The sequence below is a fragment of the Rhinolophus hipposideros genome (assembly GCF_964194185.1).
Source record: "Rhinolophus hipposideros genome assembly, chromosome: 12".
Classification (NCBI taxonomy): domain Eukaryota; kingdom Metazoa; phylum Chordata; class Mammalia; order Chiroptera; family Rhinolophidae; genus Rhinolophus; species Rhinolophus hipposideros.
This window is the reverse complement of record NC_138058.1, coordinates 54,871,901-54,898,558: the sequence shown is the minus strand read 5'-3', so window position 1 is coordinate 54,898,558 and position 26,658 is coordinate 54,871,901. Positions and strand designations below refer to the sequence as shown.

Genomic DNA, 26,658 nt, shown 5'->3' with positions numbered 1-26,658 from the left:
GAACTGATCTCTATTGAGAAAGGATTCTGAAGCAGGTAAGGCTTACGAGACATTAGAGATGGTGTCAGCTAAGGCCTCGCGAACTGCTGGAAGCTATGTATAACTGGGAATAATTTTATCTGCTCTGAGGACTTGATAGTACTTTTTATATCTTTCCCCAAGAAAACCAGATTTATCTCGACCATCTCGTAAATGCCTCATTAAAAATAGTATTTAGATACAGTGATTGCTAGATATATAGATTGAAATCGTTTTTTGGATAGATGGAAATCATTCCCCCACCCTGCATACCTTTTACCCTTCTTGTAATTATAATGAATGGTATTGTGACCAATTACAAAAGAAAAAAAAACAGGAGTCTTACTACATTTATTATTCTTATCCAACCAATCAAGTCCTGCAATTTTACCTCCTAAATATTTCCTAAATTTGTCCCTTCTCCATTCCTATTTTTATACATTAGTTTAAGCTCTATGCTTTCAGTTCAAACTTTAACCCCAGCCTTAAATCTATCCTGTACTCTTTAGCCAATGATTTATATAGAATCCATATCTGGCCATGCTACATGCCATGGCATACTAAGGTACATAAATTAGGTCCAAGTCATACAAAATCTAGGAAGGTATGTAGAGCCCTCTATTATTGAGCCCCGGCAACCTTTCCAACTTCTCCTGCTACTTTCCAACTCATACGAGCAATACTGAACACTGTGCCATCCTAGTACCCTGGTATAACTTTCATTTTATTATGTTATGCTACAATTACGTGTTTCTAGCTCTGCTGCTGGGAATTTTCCAAGGCAGGGACTCTCTAATTTGTCTTTGTGCTTCAAATGCTCAACACAGTTCCTGGAATAGAGCAGGCACTCAAATGTTGATTGAACTGAACTGCAGGCCTTTCTCTTCTTGAAGAAAGTATAACAACTTAACAAATACTGGCCAATTTAGTAGACTTCTTTCAGATTTTCCCTCCTGAGTTCCAGTCAAGATGGTGTAGTAGTAAATGGTTTCTTCCTCCTAAGAAACCACATCAAAATTACAACTAAGTTATAGAACAATCACCCTGGAAAACCATCTGAAGACTAGCTGAACGTGTGACATTGAGACTGATCATATAAAAAACATTTTTTCCCCTCCAATTCTTATGGAACATGTTAAATCTTCCAGCTTTCATCCAAGGCTTTTTCATTGACATTTAGTGGGCAGTAAATGATTTACTGTGGAAATAAACATAAACATAACTAATGCCAACAGTTATGTTTATGCAAAATTTTTACCAGTATAACTTTGCAGGTGACTGAAAAGTACCCAAGATAAATACATGAGTTGAAACACTGACATGCAGACGTACATGCTTCAGTGGTGTGAACCCTCAGAATACCTTAATGTATACAACTGTGCAAATGCAGTGCTGAATAACAACAAAAAGAACGCTTCTAGTGATTAGAATCACATTAGCAAATGCGAGAAACAAGAAAAGCACGGAAAAAAGTTTTATGTTACTTTGTGATGAATTTTTTTATTTAGGTAAACCTAAATAAAAGATCTGTGAAAAAAAAATGAATCAAATACCACCCAAATTATTTAAGGGGAAGATGGTTATGTACACACATTTAAAATACATTTTCAAAAGGATAAATAGGCCAAGTATCCAGAAAGCTAGAATGAGTACGACCTATTAAAAAAAATCTTAAGTATAAAAGTGATTTGGGCAGTCGGAAAAGTATATATACAAATGATTTCAAATGCTTTTCTTTAGCAAGAATTTACTTAACTTTATTCTATGTCCAGCACAGTTGGACACTAGCTCAGTTTCTGGAACTAGAGCAAGAAATGAAAATGACAGTGGCACATCTTTGATAATTTCCATAGAGCAGGTTGATATCCTGTTCTAGTTCCTGGTATAAGGAGGAAAAAAAGCACTAACAAAGATACTGTCTGTTTCTGTCTGAGACAATATTTTAAGATTATATATGACAAAAATTTCCTAAAAGTTTTGTATCTTGCTTCTCCATGGAATGCCCACATTCCTTGTTCCAGTGAATCATTATTTACTGCAAGTTAAGGTTCAAAGAATGTAAGATCCACGGACATGCGCTATTAAAAAAAATCTAAGAACTTTATTATTTTAATATAGTAACAAAACTGGTGATTTGAAATATCCTATTTCTAGAGAACTTTATGTCAGAGGAACTAAAAGATAATTCTTTTGTAGTTTCATAATGGGAAAAAAATTCTCATTTGAAGCAGAAAATGAAGGTGCAAATTTTAGAGCCATCATGGCAAAATGTTGTAATTTGCTGCCTTCCATGCTCATATTTGAAAAGCAATCTATTAACTATAAACCAAAATTATGTCAAAGGAATGAAACAGTCTTTAGGCATATTGTAGAGTATGAGGCTACAAAGGAAAGCAAATGCTAAGGTAAATGTGCATACATTCTAAGATATTTTCAGATACAAAATCTTGACAATTTTATTTCTAATAGGAAACTGCTATACAACTAAACATTTTAACAACATAAAGAGATCAACACAACTTTCAAGACAGAACTTAAAAATTTTAATTATAAAGTATTTTAAAATGTCTTCAAGTTTAAACATTTTAGAATGGTATATGCTAGCCAAAAAAATCTAATAAAGAGATCAAATTAACAAAATGATCAAAGTAGGTTTTCAAAAATAGTTTTAGCTATCAAAAGAATGTGCTTATCTCCATAGCAAATAGAATATTTTTAATGGTAAGACTAGTTGATTTTTTAAAAAGCTCAGGAAAAGGAAATACTGTTTCTTTTTACAAACATATTGATATTTTAAATTCACTCATTTCAGGAAAAATGTCCCTTATTTTTAGGAAGAATGGAAAAACAAAATAAAACAAAAACCCTAAAAGATTAGGGCCATCATTACTTTGCCTAAAAAATTGTGGCAACAGCTACACCCAGTGGCCACAGATAAGTAGTGCAATTTTCTAGCTATAACATTATAGTAAAAGGTAAATTTGGAAATGGCTATTTTTCAATTTATTTAAGGTTTTAGGGTAAGAGTTATCTTTCGCTACAAATTATGTTTTAAGCAAACACTCAAAAATCCTTGGTGGAACAAAGGCTTTAGCTGATAAGCTTGAAGCAAGTGTGCAGAATAATTCAGTTAAAAAAAGTAGCTAAAATAAAACTCAAACCAGATAGAATGTACAGATACTTTATTGCTCATCTTTCACACAAAGCATACCTCCAGCCATTTTCTTTCACAGCTTGACAATGTTTAAGTATACAAAAACCCAGCAAGAAGCTTCATGTCATGTAGATTTCAGTAAAGGAGAATGTAAAACATCAACTCAGCCAGGCTTTTGTTTTCTGCAGCAATAATAAAGGGCCTCCTGCACTAAGCAAGTCTGTCCATACTCTGTAGTGCATTTCTTTCATTACAAAAATGTCTCCTTCCCAAAGCAAACTAACTTGTATTTGCTGAGCCAGTGGCATTAACTCGTGCATAAAACAAATTTCAGTTTGCTATTTCTTCTAGATTTCAAGTAAAAATAAGGTTGAAAGAGGAACTTGTTTTGAATGGATGCAGGTCATTTTGAATTGCTAGACTTAACTAAATGCCTACAATACTATAGATTCACAACTTAGTTTGCTTTTATAATCTTTGTTGATTTTGGCCGTGTTCAAGGTTTTCAGAGTTCAGCTCGTGGTAGAGTATTCCATCAAAAGGATAAGGCTACTGAATGTGCTATCTGCAGAAGAGCTCATTTAATAGGAACTGATCTGAAAGTTCTATCATGAAGCAAATGTGGCATAACCTCTCTGAAAAAAAAAAAAACCAATCAGGGCAGAACTGTACTTGAAACATAGACATTAGAATACTATAAGGAAAACACATATAAATGCATTGTTAATATGAGGAATGTTTCCTAGTTGTAAATCTAAAAAAATCTAGGAGAATCCTCGTTTTGAAAACTGCATATTGAAAACATGAAAACTACTTATTCAAGTAATTTTTTCAAAAAAGTATGCATGTTCTGACTGTGGAATTAGTCTACTGGTCAATTAAAGGCAATTTTAATTACCTTTTAAAAAATTCTTCATACAAAGGAGACATGTTGTATGTGTATGTCAAATAAACAGCATTATGTAAGTCCATTAAAAAAAAAACCCCAACAAAACTGAATGAAGACCTACAAATGTGTATGCCAAGCAGGAATCTGCCTGCCACCTGTGGTCTCACATTAATTCAAAATCATGCTGGATTCAGAATTCCGAAACTAAGCTTCTATTACTTGAGCTCTAGCAAAATGTAAGGTTCTGTAGCCTCAACTAGTATAATGTCTTCCCTGTCCAAATCCAGAATGATTATACTGATAACCTCCATGTTGGAAGTGCTGTTCAAACTGTCCCCCTTGGTGATAATTCTGGCTTCCCCTTGCTCCCCAACCGCCTCCCGGGCCTCCGCGCCCACCTCGGCCTCCACGACCACCTCTCCCTCCTCGACCACTGCCTCGATCACCATGGTGCCCGCCATCTTGGTATCTATTATCCTGCTGGTATCCACCCCCCTGGTATCCACTTGCTGTGTATGTAGACGTTTGGAAGCCACCATAGCCACCACCTTGGTAGCCACCACTGTGGCCACCATGATAGGCACCTGGCTGGAAGCCTGAATCTCGATAACCTCCATCTTGGTAGCCACCTCCTCCTCCACTCCCTCCATCTGTCCAGCCTCCTTGATGCTTGCTTCCTCTTCCTCCCCCTCGGCCACCATGGTCGTAGCCACCACGTCCACCTCTCCCTCCTCCTTGGTCATGACCTCCTCGTCCTCCATAGGAGGAGTGTTCATAACCACCTCTCCCTCCTCCTCGGCCTCCTGTTTGCTGCTGCGGGCCGTCTTGTCTTTTCTGCCAGGGCGGCATCTCTGGGGGTGGAGGCTCAATTTCATTGGGTCTACCTCCTCTGTCAGGCACCCTGCCCATCAGCACCTATGGGATAAGAAAGATATTTGAAACTATTTTATTTTGTAAACAGAAATAAATAAATGTAAGCAAGTTAAAGGAACTCTAATCACCTTATTGATGGCACAGGCTGTCTTTTCTCTTATTGAGCCACTGCTTGTCCTTAAAATCTTTGACAAGTCTTGTCTTGCAGCCAAAAGATGTGCAACAGAAATAGTACTTTTAGGAGATAAGAGTGAACGTCTCGGTTGGTAAACCTTTGCTAATTTCTCTGTCTGAGTCTGTTGAAGGAAAGTATCCAAAGGCAAACGTCAATTTTCAAAATGACAAAGAAACATTCATGTTAAATAAGTTAAAGATTTCTAAAATGTCTGATAACAATATTTACTAGGCTCTACATGGGAGGAAAAGGTTATATACTCACCATTGCTCCTACCTACTCAAGAACTATAACGTCTTACAGCACTGCAAGAAACGATGGGGTGCGTTTTGGGGTAAGGCGGAGGAGGAAAACAGGGGGTACAGGAGCTTCCTTTAGGACTGTGGGGCCAAAAAGGTAGAAAGGTTCCCCCTGCCAATGGTCTCAGATCATTTGCTTTTTATTATTCCCATCTTTGCTTACTATGAGATAAAAAACATTAGTTGTGACTAATTTGTACTAATTATATTAACATGATACATTTCTTACAAAAGTGATCCCCCTACTTAATACTTTCCTCTTTTATAAGAAAAAAGGGTCTACCTTAACCATTTAGTAGAAGTATAAGTTAATGATTAAAGAAATTAGCTCAAAGAGACAAATCACTGAAAATTAGAAAACTGGGCAAGACATTTAACTCTATTTCAAATAAAAGACCACAAAAGATAAATGAACAAGGGATATAAAGAGAAAGTTCACACAAGAGAATGTAAGTTTGAACAAATGTAAACTTTTTTTCCCCCTCCAGGTAGAAATCAATAGATGCAAATTAAAGTAACCTAAATTTTGGGAAACAGCAACAATCTATCTACTAAATTTTGGAAGCAACAGATACAATACACAACAAATCGGCACAAGAACACAAATATATGTAAGTCTTTCAGTTACATGCCGGTACTCAAATATGGTCGTAAATGTTTAATTATATTATGTGACAAAATAGAATGTAAAAAGCTATGTTTATTATGATTGTTTATATGGACAAAGAAAGAAAGAAAATACTAAAAATGAAAAGAGCTATTGTGGTTAAGACAATGGGATGATCAATGACTTTTTATTTTAAGAAACTTCTTTAATAACTAAAAGGATAGATTGTCATTCCATCTCTCTGGGGAATGTCTTACATTTTTCTTGTAGACACTATTGTACCTGAATAGGTGCTCAATCATTGTTGAATGGAAACAAACACCTTTCAAAAAATGGTTTCATATATGTTTCAAATAAAACTAACTTAAAATGCAATTTCAAAGTGAGATATACATGCATAAATTTCATTACATGAAAAAAAATTTCACTTTGTGCATATGAAAGTAATTTCTATAAAGTAATTTAAAACGAAGTTGCAAAGTGAGATATCAGTATGTAAATTCCATTAAATGAAAAAATCCTCCTCAATATATTGATGTATTTCATATAATCATTGTACATTATAGTTCAAAAGACTCTTAAGTATCACTAAGATTAACTATGGCACTTTAAAGAGGTCAAAAATGAGTAGAGTAAATGGAAGCTCAGACATATTGTATCAGGATGCCAGCCTTAAGTCCACTAATGGCAGTGCCAAGACCAGAACCCCAGAGTAAATGCCTCAGTCAGTGCACTTTCATCAATCATTATGTTTTTCTAGCTGACAGTGCAGGTTATTTTTTTTGAAGTGTATCTTTCTTGCTGAGAGTGAAATGGTTGTTTTTATCAAAAATAATTTTAAGAAAAGACTGGTGTTTCCTAAATAGCAATCACAGAAGGGAACAATTTACTCTTGGTGTTACTATTGACTAGCTAGGAGGTATTAGGTACTCTCCCATTTATCTCAGTCTCCACAGTTTTAGTTGCAAAATGAGAGTAGTAAAGACTGACTTCTAAGACCCTTTCCAACACTAACATATTGTAACCCAATAAACATCTACCCCAACAATTTAGCAGCAAAATAGGACTGTGCTAAGGTTTAAAGATTTAAGGGGTAACTAACCTATTGGCAAGATTATTGGATAACTAAAAAAAAAAACATTTTCTAAAATTCAGAGAAAAATCTGTTTTCAAAAGGAAATGCACTATTAAAGGGGCATCTAATACTCACACATCCGGACTAACTTCCACATAAATTCAAGGATTAGTTCCATTTCAGGGTTCTAAGAAGGTCAAATTAATCATCTGTGTCCATTAATTTACACTTATTGGTCATATAGTAGATATTTGATAAATATCTGTTGAATGACCAAGACCTTTAACTGGATTATCTCTTTTAAGTTGAAATAAGTTGTATGTCTTCCCAGATTCTCCAATTCTTTATTTGGTCTTGCTAACTCCAGCATTTCTAAATTTAATTAACAAATTAAATTGTTAGCTTAACAATTATACAAAGTATAGTACACAAATAATTACAAAATTTATTATTTTAGTAATTTTCAGATACTCTCCGTTTCTCTCACAAATGAGTACTTCCTGTAGGGTCTATAACATATGATTTTGTTGAAAAACATTTGAAAATTGAAAAATAAGTGTTTTCATTATTGCTGACTAGCTGAAAAAAGTCACTTAGCAACTCAAGTTCCTGTGTGTGTCTCCTATGTATTTTGTTTGTCGTCTCCTCTGTATCTAAACTGGGAAAGCTTAAGGATCATGTCTATAAATACTCTACTCTTCTAAATTATTTAATGTGTACCTTAGCTCTGTCAGACCAACCAAAAGACTGGACAGTGACATCCAAACGTTTTATTAGCAGCTTTCTCCGAACTTCATATTCATTGGCTATGGCTTGGTTAATTGCTTCTATCTTTTCCTGAAACAAAATTGGAAAAAAAAAAAGTAGTATTTAAATCTGCTTGACCCCTGTTCCAACAGGGCAGAAACTGTGTCTATTTCTTTCATAACTGAATCCCCAGCACTTAGCATAAAATAAATTATTTAATACATATAATAAAAGTCATAATTATTAAGGAAATGTTAGGCAAAATAATGTCTCAAAACAATAATGAATATGTAAAGTACAAAATTCTCATTCAGCTTTCTCATAATTCACTGTGTGAAGCTCAGCCCAATGAAGTATTTGTCTTAAAGGCAACCCACTTGGCAATTAGAAACATGCATCATACTAAACTTCAAGTTATTTTAATCAGCTGTGTGAAATATTTACAAATTATGCGATAAGTGTTTCTAATTTTACACAAGTAAAATTATTCTGCGTAAATCTTAACATTCACCAAATGATTCTAAGAATGTCCACGTAGGAAACTACAAATTAGAAAATACAACTTAAAAAGCACAGACTGTTAAGTGTTGATATAAATATCTTGACATAGATGGTTCCTTACAAATTTACTCAAAATGTTCACTACTCACCCAGTGGGCTGGTCCCATTGACTTCTTCAATAAAGGCTTTCCCACATGATTAGGCGGAACTTTTGCTAATGTTTCCTTTAACTGACACAAAAACATAAATGAATGAATAAACAAATCTTAAAAGTAACACATATCCTCCTTATCTTCCCAAGTCCCATCATATCTTGCCATCAAAAGAAGATTCCTGACAGAGGCAAAGGTGGAGGATGTTTTGAAATGTACAAGACCCACACAATAAAGACACTCACTTGTCCCACTCCTCACGTGCCTGTGGAAGCATGATTCCTCCACTGCACCTAGAACAGTGCCTGACAACAGCAGGCACTCAATGTGTATTTGCTGAATGGATGAAGAACACACAGGAAAATAGGGACTATGGATACATTGCTGCTCCCCTGTAGAGTTCAGCCAATTTGTGCATCATGATGTCCACCGGCCCCACAATGCAAATGTACCAGTTCTCAGAGTCCAGCAGATTGGCATACAGAGAGTAACTCTGCTATAACAAATATCATGCCCTTCATTAATTTTTCATTCAAACTGCTTGCACCTCATCAATTATTTACAAAACCTTTTAACTGTTGATAATTTGTGGTATAAAAATAATTCTGACTTATTGTCACATACTAGATTATGTTAAAGTCAATGAATGTAGTTTGCCAACTGAACCATATAAGATTCGAAGTGACTGGATGAAAAACTAAGAACATTAACATCCTTTTCTGTCCAGTCAATGGGGAGGAGAGTGGTAACATTTAATGATAAAGACCTTAAAATTAATTGCATCAAAGTTCAATGATAAAATAATTTTTAAAAGGACTTAATTCTTTTTACATTGTATCTAGTTTATTTCAGCTTATAAATCAAAGTGTAAACTTTCCTTTTTGAAAAAGAGACATGCTAAGATGTTAAAAAAAAATACTAAAATACTAATTTCTCTTTAAGGCATGTAGGATTTAAAACCCAAAACTCATTTAGTAACAATTACTTAATAATATGCACATTAGGTTCCCATTAAGAGAAATTAACTTGCTTCAAACAAATGTAGGACTATGCCTTTAATACACTACAAGCTGGTACTAAAGGTCTTACTTTTTTTTCAATCCCGCTGAAGAATTGGAACATAGTTATATTGGCTGGAGGTTTGGACATTCCTAGAGCAATACATATGCCTTTCAACTCTTGAAAGACCTCACTACCGCCTCCTTCTTGAGCTTTTTTTGGAGGAGTATTCACACAGAGCATTCTGGCAGCTTCTAGTTCTGAGATGAGGTATGCTGAAGTAAACAAAATAAGATTTCAAAATGAGATACAGCTACAGTTAATAGTCATAAGTCCGGAGTCACAACTCTATAGACCTAATGATATGTAACTTTTAAAGCTGCAAGAATGGATAAAAACAAGAAAGGAAAACCATTTTTACCTCAAATGACATAACATATAAACTGCTTCTGTAATTCAGGTATTTAACGAATATATATTTAAAGGTTGATTTAAAAATAAACGATTCTTCTTTGAAACCAAAGGATCAAGGTAGATCACATCTAAAAAGCTAGATTCTTTCCTTCTACTATTAAGGAACCTACAGAACAGGGGTTGGCATCTGTTGACAAATTTGCTAAAGGCGGTGGTAGGTGGCCAATTATCAGCAACAGTTAAAAAGGTTGTTATTATTTTCACTTCTCACCACTGCCATGGACCAGTGATAGAACTATCTTGCCCTCTGATTTCCCAATATGTCTGTTTAGAACTAGTGTGAAACAACACTTTTAAGTAGTCAAAGCTTAACTTACAGGAGAAGAGGAAAGGCTTTACTAAACTCCCCAAGTTCCCTTCTTACAGTCTCCTGTCGCCTAATGTCACCCTCTGCCTGTTCAAAAAAAAACTCTCTTCCACCATCTATATTCTTCTCTGTATTCTCTTCCCCCCTACTTTCCTCATTCTAGTCCCCTCCCCTGAAAAACAACAAAACTTTATAATCATTTCTAGGCAGAGTCCTTTTGTATCAATATCATCCCGTGTGTTGATTTTCAGTCAGGTAAAAATGAGGACCGCAATCTGCTTTAGGCAATTGAGGTAAAGATAGAAATATTCAATGTTATTCCTTTAACCTTCCCAAGGACTTTAAAATTTTTGTGAAAGATTAGTAATCATTTGTGTCTCAGGATTTCCAGTTACGTGACAAAATGAGAATCTTCTGATCATATTAGAAAGATAGTTTTGAAAAAAAGGCATTTTCTGGGCTCGTAAGTTTTGAATTACAAAAGAATGATCAACTTGAATATTTTATTTCCTATACCCAAGGTGTAATCCTAAAAGTACAGGGATCATAATTTTGGCAGATCATTTCTGAAAAGCTGCCAACTCCTATTCTAGAACAATAAATACAACCAAGTTTCTGGAAAGGTCATTCTAAACAGGTTTGATAAAATCTTAACATCCCTATCGCTAACTGTATGAGGTAAAAAAGATCAAAACAGTAAAACCCCACTGTCATGAAAATAATCACTATTTTTACAAATAAAGTTTCACTGGAACACTGCCATACTCATTCATTTCCATATCGTCTGTGGCTGCTTACAAACATGTTACAACAGCAGAGTTAAAAGAGTTGTAACAGATCTCACGGCCCACCAAGCTGAAAATATTTATCATCTGACCCTTTAAGAAAGTTTGCCAACCCTTGTTCTAGAAAATCATATATTATATGATTTAATAAACTCGTTCTCTAAATTTAGGACAACATAGCTCAGGTATTCACAAAATTAGTTCACCAATACAATTACCATCAAAAAACATTAACTGTAGCTGATGTGCTCAAAGAACTAGGAAAGGCACTGGAGCTATAATACAAAACAAACAAAAAAGATTACCTCTACTGACAATCTAGTCAGGAATAAAGAATAAATGCATAAAAGATGAATAGTACTTCATCTATTAGAAACTCAGACAGCTGACATATTTTATTTAAAGAGAATAATCTGACAACCAGAAAGGCCAATGAGCAAATAAAATAGTTCTAACCTGACACATGACATTTCAGCCACTCATTTGAAGACTATTCTATTTTACTAACAATTCTAATGAGGTTTGTTTATTTTTCCTCTGAAAATACAATGTATTAAAAGATTTAAATCAGTAAGCTAAGGGTGCTGAAAGAAGTAACGTTACAGCATCAAAGATGTGACAAGTGATACTTGGAAAGATGAGAAATACTCATACAGAGCAAGTAGAGAATGAGTACATGTACATAAACACTACCATGCAAGAGAGGATACAAACCGAGGGGAACATTTTAGAAAATGGAAAAAAGTAAAGATAAAGAGGAGGAAAGTGAGTCGCGTGTATACGTGAAAAATTCAAAGAGCAGAATAACCTTTAGCTGACTTAGTCTATTAGTTGAGGAGTAAATAGTTGCATGTTCTTGAAGAGTTTTAGAGGTGACAGCACATTAAAATTGCTATTAATATTGACACTGAGTGCGAAATAATCATGTTCTGCGCAGTCTGGTTAAGAGACAGGAAAGGGTTAAGGGTATTAAGATTTATATGCACAGTGGTTTTTATAAGTATCAGCACTAAAAAGGCCAACCTGAGCTCTTAGGAAGAATTAGATATTCAGGGTGATTACTAAGCTTTCCACACAGCTTTGTGTTCCTAGGTAAGATAAGATATTCTATGTGCCAAATATTAGGTATTCGTAAGGATACGCAGTGCTACTGAGGGAGAATCACTGAGTCGTATACTGTGCCTGAGCCAGTTATAGAAATTACACAATCTGAAGGTTACTGAATGCATGCATAAGAACTATATGCAGTAATATCAATATCTAAAGGAACATCTAACCTTACGGGCATATCCCGCCTATGCCCCCATAACAATCATTTGACATAAGGGAAGTTAAGAAAGTGATTCTGGAATAACTTAGTGCCTAAGGATAATGGCTATGAACACATTTTCTTCTTTTAATTAAGCCTTCAAAACTGTAATTGTATCATTTTCTAGAAACAATAGTATAATTGTAAAGACAAATATTTTAAAAATCCTTTGAATGGTGTTTGTCATACTAAAAACTAACATCCAGTTCACCAAAACTTTACCTAAATGTGTCTCAGAATGCTACAAAAATCCTGAGTTTAGACTACTGGTTGAATTTATTGGAGAGTGTATTTAAGGCAATAAAATTTGTGAGTCTACTTACTGTTTTTCAGGGTGAAGAGAGAAATAGTAGTTAGTATAGAAAAAACATGGAAGGAAAGGACTTTTTATAATAATTTATTTCCCAGAATGATCAGTAAGTATAGGAACAAAGCAATTATAACTGCAGGAAATTTTCCATTGTAATTTGTCATATATACAAACAAAACCAAAATCCCGTAAACAATTACTCAACCACAAAGAAATAGCAATAAGATAAATATTTTAATTAAAATAATCTCCATGATTTCCACACTGTTTTCCCAGTCTACTTTAAAATGTGCTTCTGTTTTAGAATGCTAAGGTTTAATGGTCACACACTTGAACAGCACTCCAGCACTACCTTTGGTCATATTGGCTGAAGCACAATAGCCTGAGTACCACCCAAATTGAATGACAAAAGAGCAGCAATTACAACACAACACTGCTACCAGTGCAAAGGCCCACCATTAGCTTCTATACTGGAAATTTAATGAAGTTTTCTTTAAAATTAGTATTCTGAATTAAATCTATAATGAAACAAAACAATACCAGCTAGTTTATTAGTCATGAAAAACATAAATATAAAATAATGGCTACATTCTAGTAGCCATGAACTTACTGAGCAAAAGGAGGCAGTTCTTCTGAACGAGAAGGCGCTTGGTCACATCCCCAGATGTCAGTGAAAGATATGGACAGTTCATCTCCCCTAGGAGCCCACTCACCTCAAGCTGGAATTCTTCAGCTTCACTCGGGCCTTTTAAGAATTAAAATTATCTTGTTTAATAAAAATGATTCTTTTTCCATTAGCATATTAGTTATATATAAATTGAAATTTTTAATAGGATTTTCCTAATACAAGTTCCTTTCTCTTCTAACTCATCCTTTCTCACACCACTGACAATTTTCTTTCTTAAATACTTTCATTAGGTTATTCCCTTATTTGAGAATCTGTAATGGCTTCCTAATTTCTACCTTACCTAATGGAATTTTTCTGTCTGCCTTTTTAAAGACTCTTCATAGCCCCTCCGCTTTACCCTTCCTTCCCAGTACATTGTTATATGTAGTAGTTCCTCCTACATGTACATAGTAGTTATCTATTACGTCCACAAATATTTCCTCTATTTGTGCCAGGCCAGTCTCATTTCCACTTCTGTACCCTCACTTAAGTTACTCCCTGTGATGTATATGCCCTTTACACACTCCTCCTCCACCCAATCTCACCTATCTATTAAAGCCCAGTTGTCTTGCTCCTTGATGAAATCCTCCCCAAGTACTGCTGCACTTTGCTGATTTCCTCCCCTGTACACTACAGAGTGAAGCATTCAATTACTGCACTAATCTCTAGTTCTTTCATTCGTGCCAGATACTTCCAGTAAAACTAAATCTGAAGGTAGTGAATGTGACTTGCAGTTCTGTATTCCCATAACCTATCAAGCACAGAGTTCATTGGGGGAACCAAGGAATAACAATGTTCTTTCTTCCTATTTTGATGGTTGTCTATTCATATCACAGACGAGCAAAAATTAAGTACCCAACTTTGAATGTCTTGACATGGATCCTTTTCCTCCTCTATAAAATAGGAAGACTGTATCATCAATGTTTTGCAAACTGTGTTCTGTGAACTCCAGAGTTCCAGACTCCTTTAGAGGCAGCTGGGGAGGATGAGGAGAGAGTTGTGCTAAAAGTATTCCCTCTCAACTTCAACTAGAACAGCTATACTTTAACCTGTTTTATGTATTGGTTTCTATAAAATGTTTTCATTTGAACCAAGTGGCTCTAGGTTATAAAGAGTTACCACACAGTACAGGTGTTTTCAAAAGTTCTTACAACCTCTGAAATGCTGGGTCAAGAGGCAGTTTTAAGAGCACTGGTTCCCAAATCTGACTGCTGAGGTTGAATCCTGGCTTTATCACTTACTGGCTGTGCGACCTCAGGCAATGTATTTAATCTCATTGTGCTTCCTTGTTTAATCTATAAAAGAGTAATAAAAATGGCCTGGTAGGATAGCCTGGAGGTTTAAAGTTAACACGTGGAAGTACTGAGAACAGAAGTGCTCAATAACTGTAAGCTGATGCTATCATTGTTATACTATACTCTTCTTAAAAATCGGAATTGGATGCAAGTTAACATGTACACGCTAAACATACTACACTTGCAAGGATGAGCTCTTGACAATGGGATGTTGTGAAAAAGAAAACGGGATTATGTGTATAGTTCTCCATAAAGGTGGATTAACAGGTGGGCGTTTTTCTTTGTCTCCTCCTATTATAGATTTACCTATAGTAGGAGGAGAGGTAGAACCAGCTGGAGTGTCAGGTTCCAAGCCTTTGTCTCTTTTGCCAAGTCAACAAACTAGTGCTAAAACAGTAACAAAATTGGCAAATATGAAACAGCTCTCTGATGCCATAAATCTGATGGTGTTGGATCTGGTTGTAATATATCTAGTGATACATTGTTATGATACAGAAACCTTCTTAAGAAAGCGTTCTCTTTCTCCTTATGTATAACAATTATAATGTGTTCACATGCTATATGAATTTCTGGAATCTAGTAGTCCTAAGAGAAAAACATCCTAATTTCTAGTTCGAGCCACCAATTTAAGATCTCACAAGTCATGTTTTACAAAGAATGGAAAGTTCATTTGTGTTGTATTTGTCTCCATTCTTCTGTATCTCAGTAATTGGGTCTTTTCAACTTCCACAAATTTTTAACAGTTGCATGACTATATTTTGGTTTTTCAACTTCCGAATCACCTTTCTTTAAAAACAATGGAGACAAAAGAAGTATTTGGTTTTTTTACAAATTTTTTTTTTATGTTTAGATAGAATTTGAAATTTTAGCTTTAGTACTGATAATGTTCAACTGATAATGCCTCAATTTTATTTGTATATTTTGCACCTAAAACTGAATGTTTACTTACTGTTAGTTGCTTGCACATTTTCCTCCAGTTTACAGAGCACTCTTAATTCAGACACCAGCCAAGCACAGAGTTTGGTAAACTCAGGGGAACTGGCTCCAGCAGAGACTGCCTGAGACAGAGCGCCATCTTCTAACAATGGACCCTTGTAACTGGTGAGTTAAGAAATCACACTTCAGAAAAATATAAAATCACACCTAATATATTAGACACACTATATTTATGTATTATTTGTCTAAGTAAGCAATAGTTTAATAACAATAAGTTGTGATGACAAATTTTTAAACTTGTAAATACAAATAAAATTTAGAACTACACTAAACCATTCGAAAAACAAGGTAAGCGGTAACTGTATTTCAACCCTTCAAAATATATGTGAATGTTTAATAGAATCAAATATACTAAATTATATCAACTTCTATACATTTACTGAAAATTCTTATGTACAAAGTTTTATTTTCTTACTTTAACTGAACTGAGTATTAAAACCAGATTTAATAAGTGATAGCTAGTTATACTATAATTTATTATTTCAGATAAAAAAAAATTAGCTTATCGTTTCTAGATGTTTTTCCAAAAATAGATTAGGTTTTTAATAACTTTCTTTACAAACAAAAATTTTCAAAATAATCATTTATTTATTTTTTCTACATTTAATGAGTTAAGACTAGTAAGATATACTAGTACCAGAGAAATGTCAAGATTGATTTAATAATTTCTGGCAGAGTTGATGTTTGGGTGAACTGATACAAATGAATCAGAATCTTTTGTAAGTAATTCAAATGTGATTCTAAAAAATTATTAAACATTCAAACATTCATAAAAGACAACAGTAATAATGAACCCCAATCTACAATATGGCTAGAATTAAAGATTTCGTCATTCTCAAAGTAATTCTAAAATATATATTCTCCAGAAAATTACTTTATCTTCTTTTAAATGAAATACTAATAAATAGCTATTAAAGATGATATATTAAACATGGTTTAGATAATTCAATGTTTTGAGGTACACAGATGTTAGAGAAATGACAATACGCAATCCTTTTAAAATACAATTACATGTTTACACATTGAATGGAGTGGAAAAAGTGTGGCACAAAAAGTAGATTATATATACTCTGGCATCTAAATTCAAAACCGCACATTATTAGACACTGGGATGCAGAGAGTAGGCCTAGGAATTTCTCGTGTTACATATTTAGATTCTGTGAGTTTATTCTACAGGGAAGGAACAGTACCCATCACCAGTTGTTAGGTGACCTCTATCCATGCAGAACAACTGCATTTAGGTAAGGTCTACCTTGTCCTCTCATCCCACTGCTCTTTCAACACTCAAGTCTCACTTCTAAGAAGCTTCTAGGACTTCCTATTGCAGTAAAGGGGCTCTCCCCAAATTGTCTCACGGCATATTCTTAGTGTGAACCTCTCTTTCACCTCACTTTGTACGCATAAATGCTCAGCCCAACACTGCCGCAGAACAAGCATTCCTCAAAAATATTTTACTGAATGAAGAGATTCACGTGTGAGCGAGTATTTAGTCTGATGTCCACCAAAAGAGTCCACTCTGCTGAATGTGACTTTTACTTACGCTCTAATGAAAGAAATTTAAGTCCCTTAAAGTCTGGAATATTCATGAAAATTCAGAGCAAGTTCCAAAAAAGAGAACAACGGTAATTCACTGTGACAAAGAAAGCTGATGAGTACTCTCACCTAAAAACTTCTACCAGGACAGACTTTGGGAACCCTCGCAGGGTCCTTTCCTAAAGGTTTCTTTCCCTCAAACGTTCCCATGTGATACCAAAACCTCGGGAAAGGTTTTGATACAGGACACGTTATTTTATAATTACAGCCGGCTGAATCTGTCGTGTTTTGACCCCTACCTATGGACAAAGATTTAATCATGCAATTTGTTTCCGGAACCACGTTTAGCCCAAGAGGTTCTAAAGTTTTCAAGTTTTAATAGACTACACCGACCTGGGTGACCCAATGACATACGAAGCCCTATTTTCAAGCTTCTAGGTAGGAATTATGATTATCCAACCACAACTGTCAGGAGGGGAGACAAAAGGCACAACAGACACGCAGGGACTTGGGGGGTGAAGGCGACCCTGAGGGTAAACAATAATGACGGCTCAGAGAAGGCGAGTGGCACAGTCCAGGGAAACGGCCGTGGTTCCAGGGAGGTGACAGGTTAGCAGCAGCAGGCATGTGGCTGGCTGCGTGCGGAGATGACTGGGCAGGGGAGTGGGGTGAGGTAGGCGTAGGGGCTCAAGACAGGAGTAGAAAGTTTGGGGGACAAGTCGGAAAACCGAGAATCACCTCTGGCAGCCTCCAGAGTGAGGAGACAGGGCAGGCGGATGCGGAGCACGCGAGGCGAGCAGCTCCGGGAGGGGGGTGGCGAACACCGGAGCCCAGACAATGACACGCAGGACTGACACACGCTGCGGGTACCTCGGCTGCAGGGAGCACAGAAAAGGCCGAGGGGCGTCGCATGTGCAGGGCTCCGACCCGGGAGGGCAGACAGTGGACGTGGCATTGGGGTCCCGGAGCCACAGGGGCCGAAAGCCAGGAGCCACGGGGGTGCGGCGTGGAGAGACAGGTGTCTCCGACTAAGGCGCCGGAGGTGTTCCCCGAGGACCGGCAGTGTGGGTTTTGGGAGACCCCACGCCCTGGCAGCCTTACCCGAGATCTTCCAACGACTCCAAGATGTCAGTCTCCATGAGGTCACACTCCATGCTACTGTTGTATTCAAATTTCCGAGTCGTCAGGCTCCCCTCTTCGCCGGCAACGCGTACACTCACGCATGCGCTGCCTCCCCGGAACTTCCAAATCGACAGCTGGCGCCTCAGTGTCCGCACTGCGCATGTCCCGAGCGTGCGCAAGAAACTTAGTCCCTCCTGCTTCCCCACCCCTGCGGGAGGAAAGATTACCGGGTGGCACAATGCTGCACATGCGTATCACTGAATAGTGAGGCCGGCTGCCCAAAGAAGGGCAGGAGGACTGGCTGCGTGGCAGCAGGGCGTGGGGACCAGCAGAGGGAGGAAAGTTCTAACCTCTCTCTTAATTGGGTGTACGCATGTGCGAATCTTGGGGCGAGAAGGGCGGGGTAGGAGCTTGGGGGTCTCTAGATATGGGTGGGTGTTGGCTGTGCAACAGTCTCTGCGTCCCAAGGAGCAGCCGGAGGGGCTGTCTGCAGCCTGCCAGCGTAGTCTAGCCTTAGCTGTGCGTCCCGAAGAGAGGGAAAATTCATAAGCTCCGGTTTAATTCCTTAGGACCGGAGTAGACCGACCAAGTGCTGAGACTGGCAGAAAACATGTCTTTAGGTATCCCTGTGGCTGCAGTGGCTGTATTTCAGGATTAGGGAGGAGGCAACTTTTGACTTGGACATATTCCGAAAGTTGTTGTGTTCGCCCCTTTGCATTCTTCTTAAGCCCTTCCCAGACTAAGCATCTTATTTTGGGGGGAGGAGAGGAAAGAGGGCGGACAGAGGAGGGCTTTACTCCGTATTAAATAGAATATATTTAAAGCCACGTGCCTCAGACGGTGAATAAACTTTTACTCTGTAATGCAATTGCTTTTGACATTATTTGGTTGGGTGTGACATTCAGTTCACGAGGGGTTATGATTTCTTGGCAGTTGTTGGTTGGGTATATGCTTAGAAGTTATTAAAAATGAAAAAAAATGTTTTCTAAGTGAGGACATATTTAGAGAATTATATTTAACACAAATTGGCATAATGTTGCATTGTGTAGGCATTTAATTCGTTTTCACATTGGTACCAGTAGATTTTATTTTGTAGTTCTCAAACATTTTCATGTCGAATGGATAAATGCCCCCTATACCTTTTTTTTTTACTTCCTTATTTTGCATCATCTAGAGTGGGGGAGGAGTTAACAAAATGTAGTCAAAGTGTGCTTGATGTGGTATTACTCCCGTGATCGATGTTGTTTTATGCAATCATCATAGGGCTGTGTATGTATTACTCCCATTTTACAGATTAGGACACAGGCTCAGTGGCTTCATGATCTGTCAAAATGGTAAGACCCGTAAGGACTGGATTTTGAGACTGAGGCATGTCTGAATCAATATGACTTCTCATTTGACTAGTCAAATAAGGTTTTATAAGCAGGATGTGAAAAGATAGGAAGATCAAGCTAGTTGAATTTGTTTCAGCTTATATATGTTGTACATAATTACCTTATAATAAAAATGGAATAATCATTTTTTCTCATAAGGTTGTCTAAGGTGCTAAATAAAAAGTAAGGCTTAATTCACAATCAATTTGAGAAAAAAAGGTTCACTTTTCTGTGTAAGTTGTAACATATTATTAGTGAACAGGTGATGATCAGTTCTCCTTCCATCACCATATATTTGATCCCTTTTACCCTCATCTACCACCACCCTCCTCCCTTGCCCTCTGGTAACCACTAAAATATTGTTTGTATCTATGAGTTTTATTTCTTTATTTGTCTTGTTCCTTTGTTGTTTTCAGTTTTATATCCTACATATCAGTGAAATCATATGGTTCTCGATTTTTTTCTGTCTGACTTATTTCACTTAGCTTAATAATCTAAAGGTCCATCCGTGTTATTGCAAATGGCACTATTTCATCTTTTCTTATGGCAGAATAGCATTCCATTGTGTATATATACCACAGCTTCTTTATCCAATCATCTGTCGAAGGACACTTTGGTTGTTTCCGTATCTTGGCCACTGTAAATAAAGCTGCAATGAACATCGGAGCACATATATCTTTACAGATAAATGTTTTCAGAGTTTTTGGGTTTATAGCCAGGAGAGAGATTGCTGGGTCATATGGTAATTCTATTCTTAATTTTTTGAGGAACCTCCACACTGCCTTCCATAACGGCTGCACCAATCTTCATTTCCACCAACAGTGTATGAGGGTTCCTTTTTCTCCACAGCCTCTCCAACACTTGTTATTATTTGTCTTGTTGATGATAGCCATTCTAACTGGTGTGAAGTGATAGCTCATTGTAGTTTTTATTTGCATTTCTCTGATGATTAGTGATGTTGAGCATCTTTTCATGTCTGTTGGCCATTTGTACATCAGGTATCTTTGAGAGATGAGTTTTTTTGTGTTGAAGATGTTCAACTCAAAATCGTGAATGATCTTAAAGACCAGCCTTTTCTGATCTTGAAAAGAGTAAAGTGAAGTCATAGTTTATACTACTGAAAAAATGTAGAGGAGAAAATTGAAATGAAAACTGATATCAATTTTCAGATGAGCATCTTTTTATGTCATAACCTTAAAGGTTATTATAAGAGAAATTTTGAATTATGTAGTTAAATTTATGCAGCTGAGAGTCTTAAGAAAGTTACTTATAAAACATATAGAAGGGTAATTTTTATAACAGCAATGAAGTAGGTATATATTTGAACATAAGGTTTGTCATTTGCCATAGAACAGTTTCTAAATCTTGATTAAATAGGCACCTAAAATAAATAATTTTTCTTTCTCAGATAAGAGTCTGAAAAATAGCAGCATTTCCCAGTTTTAATGAATTTGCTTTTAGAATGGCCTTCCAACAAGGAGAAAATGAGAAAAACCATAGATTTGCTCATGTTGCATGAAATGAGATTTGTATATGCTACTAAATAAAGTCTTTTCAGCTTGCTTGCTGAAAATAGTCTTTTTTTTTCTGTCTAAACATTTGTATGTAGAATTAATCTTGAAGGGTCTCAAATACCTTTATATCACTAAATAATGCTGTTTTTTAAATCATGCCTCTGGTGATGTTAGTATATTTTCTGAACCCGGGTAATTTTTAGAGATTTACAAAATTTGAGAACAGTATCTTGCTTATGTTTAACTTGAGGAAGAGGTATAGATATGGATATAGATATATAGATGATTAGAGATATAGATATAAACAAATATTTCCAGAATAAAAGCTCCAAACTTGATTTGTTTTGTTTGTCCAGCCCAGCTTAAGCCTACCGGGCCATGTTCTGCCAACCTGTGAATCAGGCACATAATGAACCAGATAAACACTGGTCTAATTTGAATGCAGTAAGAGTTTACTAGACTCTGGCCCAGAGGTGATAAACTAGCATTTATATCAGTCTAAGAGTTGTGGGAGGTTGTTTTTGTTGTTGTTTTTTGGCCTAACTCTAATAATTTAAAGAACTTTGAGTCATCATTTAAAAGTTTGGAGATATTATCTGAAAATCTGGATTTCTAGGTTTTCTTGAAAAAATAAATTAGGTGACTAGGTAGCACTAATGTCTAATTACCCATCAAGGCAATGATTGGCTTGTGTTGTAAAACTGCCCCTTCTAGATTGGGCATGAATCTACCAATTCTCTGTTGTGTTTGTTTTCTGTCACTCACTCCATATATCATATGCATGTACACCCAGTAATTCACCTGACCCCTTGTGAGTTTGAGATTTTCAATCCCTTTTGCTCTTTTAATTCTTAATCACGTTAATCACTTCTCCTACCTTACCTCTCATAGGCCTCTCCTCCTTTCTCCTCTGCCTATTCTGGTGTAAGGGAAGAAAATTTTTCCCTCTACCCTCTTAGGTTTATGAATGGGGACTGCAGGTTAAACTGACAAAGACAGATTAACAGAAGAAAAAGCATACAAATTTTTATTGATGTTATGATATTTTTAATGTTTCACAGAAAAGACATGAAAACCCCGGACAATTTTTAGAGATTTACAAAATTTGAAAACAGTTTGTTGTTCTCAAAGATGTAGTTAGACTTGAGAGTTTATAAACCATTTTAACAAAGAGTGATAAATTGTGGAGAAGTGACAAAACAAATAAAAGGGGTTTTAAGCATCTAGGGGTGGTAAATTGTGGGAAGATAAATATATGGGGAAACTAATGGAAGATAAGGGTTCTTTTTATAAGGTTTGTCTGTGCAGACTCCTTTCGAAGCCAACTTTCTTCTTCATTATCAGAAGTTTCTGCTTTTTGTCAGATAATGGAAGCTCTGAGAAGACTTCTATTGATTCTCAATTGCCTTCAGCTCTAGATAATCTATATGCCGAAGTGTCATATTTTGGGATGGCATATTCTGATCTTAACTAGTCACATGAAACTTCTATTCACTTAACACACCTTGCTCTTCTATGCCTGTATACTTTTGGGCAAGTTGTTTTTTCAGCCTGGAATCCCCTTTCCTTCATGCTCTGTCTGGCAGTTGCCCCCTGCCCAATCTTTAGACTGAGTTTGGGGGAAACGTTCTCTGACTGCCTGAGGCACTCATCCTCTATCTCCCGAAGCTTCCTTAACACTTCTTCCCAGATAACATTCCTGTTCCAGGCCAGTCCATAGATACCCTTTGTTCTCTCTGCTGCTTTGCTTACGTTCTATTCTATCCTCAAGGCTTAGATCGGTTTCACTGTTCCACAAGAATGTGTTCCCTGACTGTGCTGGTTAAAATTAATTTTCCTACTACTAATATAGCAGTGCCTAACTTGATTGTCATAATCTTGTGGGTGACTTAAATTCAGATTCCTGGGCTCTGCCTCTGATGGTTTCGTAATTAGTCTTTCAAAATCTAACAGTTATTAATGTTATATTTTTATGTTACTTAATAGGTTCTGACCTTTTCTATTCAGTTGCTATAAAACCTTGCACATCCTACATATTGCTTAGTACATTGATGCATACACAATAGGCATAAAATTGTTGGTTAGTTGATTGACATGAAAATGTTTCCTTTCTCTTGACCAGATTTTGCTTTCTTCTAAAAGAATAAAGTGATTCTTCACAGGGAATGAAAAAGTATACAACAGTGAATTATGCTCTGAGCTCTTAGATCATCCTGGAACTCAGTCAATGCCTATTTAAAAGTAGGCTATTCTGGTAGGATGATATGTTCTCTGCTGACTTAGATTGTTATTAGCAACTTTGTCTTTTATCTACTGCAGTGATCCTTTATGGTGGGGAGTTAGAATCCTCAGGGAGACTTTTCACGCTCTCTACCCCACAAGGATCCCCACGAGAATCATAGCCTTGTGATGAGAGATGCTGCTGATTAGGAGTGTGCTGTGAACAAAACAGAGCTACAGCAGAATAAAGGCTGTGTAAATCACTGTCCTAGGGAGACCTTGTCAATATGCCTATTATGATTAGATAAATGAACTTGAGGCTGATTTTGAATGTCCTCAGCAAATCTTAGTTTCCAATTCTTGGTAACAGTTACATTCTTAGTTTCTTTATTATGACAATAGGATCATTGTTAATAAACCCAATAGAAGAAGAAAATATATTTTAAGCAGAAACAATTATATTCAAATGCTTGTGTTGGTATACTTTGTTTTGGAGAATTGGGATAAAATCACATAAACTTAACTCTGAAAAGAACCTTGGGACATCATTCTAGACTAGATTTTCTCAACACTTCTGAGAGAATTAAGCTATCTTTGTATCCTACTTGGGAGAAATGAGAAGAGAGTAACTGAAATCAATTTCTCTAGTGCTCAAATCTTTCCTGTGATTGAGAAAGGCTAAAAGAGCTAGAGTCCAGTGGTTTTCAAATTTTTGCGTGTTTCAGAATTACCTGGAGGCTTTTAAAAACACAGATTGCCACCCCTAGAGGTTCTGATTCAGTTGGGATGATGCTCAATAATTTGCATTTCTAATGAGTTCCCAGGTAATAGCCCATGCTGCTCCTGTAGAGACCCTTGTAATGTGCTGTGTACTGCGGTTTTGTTTGTTTTTTAAACTCTAGATCATTTATTTAAAAATGCTGATTGGCAGCTCCTAAATTGAGCTTCTGGGTCACTAAGATTGTGAGCAGCAGTCGAAACACAGTGAATGAGGAAGTCTCAGTCCTTTCCAGCTTTAGCATTTCACCCTATGGCTTAACCACCCTCATTTTACAGATAAGTATAGGAAGATCCATGCCCAAGAGCCTAAATGATGACCACCCACCAAGGATTCTGACACATTTGGGGAGACTAAAGGGAAGATGTTTGGGACTCAAAGAGCAACACCTGAAGTAAAAGGCTTGCCTTCAGCATCCATTAGTGCTGGAAAACCAACTTCCAGGCACTCAACAAGATTGGGTAAAGAAGTCACCCTAAGCAGAGAGCAAGACTCTGTACAAACTTTCAGATACACTGACTAGGGCATATCCAGGACGAACGGTTCTGGGCATATTATAGGGCATTGACACTTAAGTGGACTTCTGACTTGACTCAAAGTAAAACTGGGCCTAATTCCTAGAGTAGAAAAAAAGAGAGAGAAAGCAGAACTGTAAGGATTATTTTTTTACCTTTATATGGTCATCACAGACATTTACACGTAAAGGAAGTCTTGTTTAATGGCCTAAAGACAGAGGGGACTGACTAGGGGAGAGAAGAAGAAGTGTTTGTTGTTTTCTTTGCCCACTTTATTATTGTGACCTTGGAAGTGGGAAAACTATGGATGACAATGTCAGTAGTAGGAGAACAACATCTACACCAGAAGTGCTCTCAGGAGCTATGCTAAGAGATAGAACAGATTGCTACCTGGATTTCACTAATGAGGACTATCTGAAAACTAACGATTTTTTAGGAGGAATCACAATCTGTGATTGTTCATTAAACCAATGTGTCCTGGGCAGTATATTTACTTAGGAAAGAGAGTTCCTGGTTTGTGTGAACTGTCCTGCCCCGGGCCATGAATATGGATGATGTAATGCCTGTGATTCTCAACTTAGTGCATATGGATTTTTGTTGTTTTTATTTATTTGTTTATTTGTTGAGCCGCTTGAACTCCAGCAGCCCAGTGTGTCCTCTAGAAGTCCCCGCCTATGGCCATGATTATCCCTTCACTGCCCAAACCTGGGGCGCAACCCGGAGAGTCCTGATGCATAGGCTTGGGGGGAACGCGCTTGTGCGGTTCACCTTGCAGGCACTTACTTCAGGGCCTGAGGGCTGTGTAAGCAAGGGCTGCCCCCACCAAGCAGGCCATGTTTCTGGAGCTACTGGTCACCTGCACTGCACCACTGATGCAGAGCAGGGAAGGTCGTTGGAGTCAGACCCCTTGCTGCGCTGTGCTGGGAAGATACACGGGTCCTCCGTAGGAGTCAGGTCTCCCAGCTGTCTATCCTCAGTGGACTTGCTAGTGGTGCCCAATAAGGCAAGGCTAAGGAGTTCCCGTGAGATCTGGCTTCAGGGAAACAGGTAACTCATTGGGAATGGGTGGACCATAGCAATGCTGTGTGATCCCAGAAATCTCGGCTGGTGGCTGGGTCTATCCCTAAAAGTCCCAGACCGGGACACATCCCAGGGTACCTGGATGCTGAGTCACGTGGCCCGCAATGTGCAGTTGGCTCTTCTGCATCTTCCCTCAGGCACCAGGCCCTCCAGGCCTGCTGGACAGGGCCTGCCCTCCCCACCAGGCCACCGTCCTCGGGCTGCAGATCCCCTCAGTATGCCATGGATGAGGAGGTTTGAGTGATGGTTGTAGACTCCATAAGGTCCTGCTGTTCTCATGACACTAGGGGCCTGTCTGGTAATCGTTGTTTTTAATCCAGGGTGTGTTCTGTATGTAAAAATACTTCTTTGTGAGGTACAATTTATTTTAAGATGTTCTATCAATAAAATAATAGATTTTGGGGAAAGCAAAACGCTATGCGACATAGATGTGAATTTTTTTCCACATTAATACATACTACAAGATAACAAATTTTGTGTTTAATCCTTTTTTACATTAAGCATCTAAAGATTCTTCTGGGTAACTTTTTGCCATTGACAGACTTGTATAGCATCATGGTAACAATGACATAGCTTGGATAGGATGATTGAGCAATACTGGGGGATGAAAAATGACTACCTAAGATGACCTTTGTGTGATTTAATGGAGGGTGATGGCTTTTACCTGCTATAGGGAGCCATGGAAAAAGATCAGATTTGTGGAACAAGATCATGAGATGAGTTTTGGACATGTGGAGACATTTTGAAACATTTTATTTGGCACAACTCCTCAGAGCTCCCTTCTGTTTGCGAGATGGGATACCGCTCGATTCATGACAGCTCCCCAGAAGGCCTAGTTGTCTGTGCTGGTTATGTCTAGATGCTTTGGGACTGAGCTTCAGGTTCCTGGAA

The 26,658-nt window shown here is 37.1% G+C and overlaps 1 protein-coding gene across 2 annotated transcripts; it reads right to left on the bottom strand.

The window, feature by feature from the left end:
- Nucleotides 1-2,458: 2,458 nt before the first annotated feature.
- FAM98A (family with sequence similarity 98 member A) lies at nt 2,459-18,422 on the bottom strand. Of its 2 annotated transcripts, XM_081069015.1 has the most exons (8): nt 18,267-18,422; nt 15,586-15,734; nt 13,285-13,419; nt 9,580-9,764; nt 8,488-8,568; nt 7,811-7,927; nt 5,063-5,230; nt 2,459-4,976 (listed from the first exon to the last, which is right to left on the bottom strand). In XM_081069015.1, the coding sequence occupies exons 1-8, from the start codon at nt 18,317-18,319 to the stop codon at nt 4,314-4,316; spliced, it is 1,551 nt and encodes a 516-aa protein (XP_080925141.1). In that variant the 5' UTR covers nt 18,320-18,422; the 3' UTR covers nt 2,459-4,313. The 2 variants fall into 2 exon arrangements, with proteins under 2 accessions (XP_080925141.1, XP_080925142.1); XM_081069016.1 differs by lacking the exons at nt 9,580-9,764; nt 15,586-15,734; nt 18,267-18,422 and having other exon boundaries at nt 13,285-13,408.
- Nucleotides 18,423-26,658: the final 8,236 nt, after the last annotated feature.